At 38.7% G+C, this 4,871-nt stretch overlaps 1 protein-coding gene across 2 annotated transcripts; it reads left to right on the top strand.

The window, feature by feature from the left end:
- Positions 1-44: 44 nt before the first annotated feature.
- Positions 45-2,100, top strand: LOC115973754 (protein PLASTID TRANSCRIPTIONALLY ACTIVE 14-like). Of its 2 annotated transcripts, none has more exons than XM_031093998.1 (5): positions 45-383; positions 1,009-1,114; positions 1,220-1,420; positions 1,647-1,689; positions 1,806-2,100. In XM_031093998.1, the coding sequence occupies exons 1-5, from the start codon at positions 312-314 to the stop codon at positions 1,882-1,884; spliced, it is 501 nt and encodes a 166-aa protein (XP_030949858.1). In that variant the 5' UTR covers positions 45-311; the 3' UTR covers positions 1,885-2,100. The 2 variants fall into 2 exon arrangements, with proteins under 2 accessions (XP_030949858.1, XP_030949859.1); XM_031093999.1 differs by having other exon boundaries at positions 47-383; positions 1,223-1,420.
- Positions 2,101-4,871: the final 2,771 nt, after the last annotated feature.

Genomic DNA, 4,871 nt, shown 5'->3' with positions numbered 1-4,871 from the left:
TTCTTAAGCATTTCTACTCATGAATTCAACTTGATAATGAAATTCTGATAATATCTAGTTGCAAAGAAGTGTCAACTTTTAAAGCTATTTATTTTACATAATGATACCGATGAGATTATGGTTAACCTTCTAAATTAGAATTGGTTTCACCTCTGTTATTTATTTTAATATTTTTACTCTTCCTTGTGTTATCAGCTATTTTCTATATGCACAACTACTTATCGCTCATGTTGGATAGAAAGAAAAACCTAGGGTTAGTTATATCTTCTTAATGCTATACCATCTGCTGCTAATTTCATAAATTTCCACAGATGACCATCAATTACTTTAGTGGTCTGAAGAATGACATGCTCATGCAGAGATATGGATTTTCTTCACCTGTGGTAATTTGCTTTCAGCTCTGCTCTATTCTTTTTTCTGTTTCAGATGGTGCTAATCTCGTTGAGTTAGTAATACAAATCAAAAAGGTGATACTTTATGAAAGCTATTAATATTTTTAAGTGATTACTGATAGTGTTTCAGCCCATAAAACGGAAGGGAAGGGGGGTGAGGGAATTTTAAGTAAAGAAAAGAAAGGGTGGGTGGCTACTGATAGTTTTTAAGGGAGACTAGGTGAAATATCTTGACACCACCTTGAAATAAAGCAACAACCTAATTTTGGTTGGTGCTAGAAAATCTAGCAATTAAATAAAATTTTAGAAAATGTTATCTTTATGTCACATCTGGAATCTGATGTTCATGTCACATGTTCTGTACAATTTAATAACTATTAGTAATCTTTTTTGTATCTTTCGCATTATTTAAGTATAAACTTTCTCATAATGTAATCTCTAGCAATAATCTTCTTGATTAATAGAGTGCTTGTGGGTGGAAGAATGAGCATCCTCTTCATAGCACCTCTGTTTAGTATAATTTGGAAGTTAATATTTGCAAGTAAAACTTGGTTTTTATTTGTGATAAGCTTTTTGAAATTATTTTCTAAGCTATATATCTGGCTTGAGCTTGCAGAATCCTTGGGATGTGATCCAGTTCTCAGGCAATGCACGTATTCATTTGGATTCATTCTTGTCAGTCTTCAATATAGCCGGCCTTCCTGAAGAGTACTATCATAACAGTATGGATTTTCTAAATTTTCTGTTCACAACTTGGTCTATATTAAACTCTGTTAGCACGTAAAGACCTAGATTTGTCTTCCAAATGATCCAAATAAAACTTTTAGCAGGTCGGCTATCCAATGATGGAGATACTTTTGTTGATGGAGCAGTCATAGCAGCAGCAAGAACGGTTCCCACTTGGTCAGATGGGGATGTGCCTCCAATCCCAAGCCTGGAAAGGAAAGCTGTGAAGGAGTTACAGGAAGAATGCCAACAAATGCTTGCAGAATTTCCTACTAACTCTGAGCAAGACCAGAAACTGCTAGGTAAGGTTTCAACGTTAATCCCACTCTCAAAGACTGGATTGATAATAGGATTATACGTACTTTTGGCGTTTGATATGACATATGGTAAAATTAACATTTTGAAATGAGATCTGATGGAGTTGGCTCTCTAATTTATTTGGATAGCTAGCAGATTACTAATATGCCTGAAAGTTAAAATTAAGAGACATTTGAAGCTTATATTAATCTTCTATGTTACTACCAACAGATTCTATGCCAGAAGCTAGCAGAGCACTTGACACTGCAATAAAGTATGTGGTCTTCACATAATCTAATTGTTTACTCATTACTGAGCCTTTTGGGTTCTAAATGTTGCAAAAAGTGAGACCCCTTATTGATAATTTCAATGTTAATCTGGACCATGCAGGTATAGGTTGCACCGGAAGTTGTTCATAGGGAAAGTCATTCTGGCATTGGAGATGTATCAAGAGCAAATATTGTTCTAATTCTTGAGTTTTCAACTTTAAAGATGTAGGAAAATTTTGTTTAGCTAATTATTCAAAAACTTTATTAGTTGAAGGACTAATGTTAGTAAACTAGTTCAAAGTGTTTGGAAATCTGTGTTTGTGCAAAGTTGTTTGCCTTTTCTTTTACTATACTTTTTGCTTAATCCTCTTTCTCGGCAGATGATCATATAAAGCAGCTACATATGCCTTCATACATTTTATATATTTCATATACATCAAAAAGAAAAGAAGTGTGAAGAGTTTGGAAAGCATTTCTGGTTATAGTGCTGTCAAATTTTCATACAAAACTATCTTTACTGGGGAGAGCACTCTTTTTAGTAGAAAGATTACTCATGCTTGACTCTGGTTGGGAGGCCATGAATTTAAAGGCTTGCTGGCGATGTATGTTCCTCCTTAATTGTAGCCATTACCTTAGTTGTGGTCTAAATAGATGTTGATGAGGCCATCATGAGTGAGATTCTTGGGTTTTGGTTGTTGACTTAAGTGAATGGAGGTTATGGGAACCGTTGATACGCTTTCTTTTATGGGCACAAATCCTCAATGGTGGTTATAGTCATCTATGGAGTTTTACTTTTGTGCCTAAGCTCAATGCATGAGTACAACGTTTAATTTTGATGGGCCCTAAATTATTGGAATAAAGTGGGTTGGGCTGCATTCTTGTCTCACGAAGTGGTAAGGGACCGTTTAGACCATATTATTGTGATAAACGATCTAATGTGGCCTGGTTAAGGTGCTAAGATCTCTCCCAATAAATTGTATTTGTTTTATTTATCGAAATAAAAAGCTTTACTAGTTTGGTCTTCAACAAACACCCCCCCCCCCCCCCCCCCCCCCCCCCGCCCCCCCCCCCGCCCCCCTCCCCCCCCGCCCCTCCCCCCCCCCCCCCCCCCCCCCGCCCCCCCCCCCCCCCCCCCCCCCCCCCCCCCCCCCCCCCCCCCCCCCCCCCCCCCCCCCCCCCCCCCCCCCCCCCCCCCCCCCCCCCCCCCCCCCCCCCCCCCCCCCCCCCCCCCCCCCCCCCCCCCCCCCCCCCCCCCCCCCCCCCCCCCCCCCCCCCCCCCCCCCCCCACCCCCCCCCCCCCCCCCCCCCCCCCCCCCCCCCCCCCCCCCCCCCCCCCCCCCCCCCCCAATTTTACAAAAATTATGCTTAGCAGTTATGTATTCTCAAAAATATTAAAATGTACCCCAAAATATTACTTCCCCCCCCCCCTCCAAAAATATTTTCAGATTGACCTAATAGACCCAAAAATAAAATCTATCTACTTTGCCCGATTGCCCCATGAATAACAAAAAAAACCTTTGATCAAAACAAACCCAATTGTCCCAAGAATAATAAGAATAACCTCTAGATAAACCAAAATTAAAAACAAAATAGAACATAAATCCAGTCTAAACAAACCCAATAACACAAATAACCTTAAGATTAAACAAAATTCCTGTCTAAACCAAAAAATATACACAATATAATCACAAATTTGAAATAAAAAAACAGAAATCACAAATCCCCAATTTTACCCATTAAAACTTTTCCCCCTCTGTCTCACTCTCTAGCTCTCATTCTTAAATGCTTCCACACACCAATCCTAACCAGCTACATGGTTTGGTTCGTCCACTCCTTTGGCTTGGCGCATATTCACCTCTCTAATCTAGTCCACTGATTACACTCACACACAAGTTGATTTGGTTGAGGTATGGACTCATGGATCTCTCTTCTCTTATCTCTCTCATGTTCTGGTGTGGTGTGACTTTAGTTAAGACCTTGGGAATGTGATTGTCAATGTATTTTCTCTGTTTTGCTATTTGTTGGTTTATCTCCAGACACACGTGTTTTGGTCAAGTGCGAGTTGTGGGTTGTGATCGTGTGATTTAGAACCTATATATTATTAACATTATTCTATTGTCTTGTGGGGGCATGGAAGCATGATGTAGAATGTGCTAGAATATTGAATAGCACCATACATGTTAATAATGATCTATGACCGTTGATTGGAGTCTAAAGGTTTAGAGAACTACCATTTGGAAATTATTAAAATTAATTTGTTTGATTTGTCTATTAATAATTAAAATGGAGTGAAAATTTAAGACCACTAATTTTTCATTAAGGACAAATTATCGTAAATTTACAATTCAAAAAATATCTAGTGTTGAAGTCATAAATTTGAAAATCCTCAAACAATTTCAAAAAATCACCACCGATGAAAGTGGTATTAGTTTATTGCAACATGATCTTTAATTGCGCCAACAAATATTAGATTGTATATCAAAAAATAAATAAATAAAATTAGATTGTAATGTTAATTAAGGTGATAAAATTGGAAAATTCCTCAAACTTTTTTGGGTTTATACTTTGGCCCCCCCTTAAGCTCGAATCCTGGTTCTGTCCCTAAGTCCAAATTCAAATGCCTTAAACTCTCAACCTTTAATGAAATTTTTTTTTTTTTTTTTTTTTTTTGAAAATAAAGGAAATAGCAAACAATGAAAGTGTGAAACATGTTCACACAGAATTAGTAGGGCAAGACAAGGAAAAAAAAAAACCCTTTGAAAGGACCAACCCTGGTGATCCACGGGTCGGGGTCGGGGTCGGGTTGCCCCTTTTTCACAGGTCCAAAAACTTCTTACCCATACCCATATTTTTACTTCATGTTCGGACATTTCCAATTTTCCAGGTCAACGAAAGAGACCCCAACAAACACTGTGGAAGATAAGAGTAAGACTTCACAAATATATGGCTGGATTGGGATTGCTTTTGTGGGCTAGAAGAACAAAAACTTAAAGAGGGAGAAAGCGATCATCAATGACCTTGCTTGCTTCTTCCATCACGGTGCCTTGCATTGCATTGCATACTCAAGAAAAACAATGAGCTGTGCAGGCCAACGTTTTATCTTAAACCCAGTCAGTCCTTCTGGGTTTCATTCATTAATCAATCAATCCAATAAAAAAACCAACTACGTAGTCTTGACGTTTGTTTT

The sequence above is a fragment of the Quercus lobata genome, unplaced genomic scaffold (assembly GCF_001633185.2).
Source record: "Quercus lobata isolate SW786 unplaced genomic scaffold, ValleyOak3.0 Primary Assembly Scq3eQI_2001, whole genome shotgun sequence".
NCBI lineage: Eukaryota > Viridiplantae > Streptophyta > Magnoliopsida > Fagales > Fagaceae > Quercus > Quercus lobata.
Note: the sequence above shows the minus strand (reverse complement) of the source record. Positions and strands in the feature narration are given on the sequence as shown.

Excerpts from the sequence above, each read along its gene's own strand:
- LOC115973754 (XM_031093998.1), top strand. The coding sequence starts at position 312 with ATGACCATCAATTACTTTAGTGGTCTGAAGAATGACATGCTCATGCAG. Across the intron at positions 1,115-1,219 it reads TGAAGAGTACTATCATAACA|CAGGTCGGCTATCCAATGAT; the intron begins GTATGGATTTTC and ends TAAAACTTTTAG. Across the intron at positions 1,690-1,805 it reads GCACTTGACACTGCAATAAA|GTATAGGTTGCACCGGAAGT; the intron begins GTATGTGGTCTT and ends TGGACCATGCAG.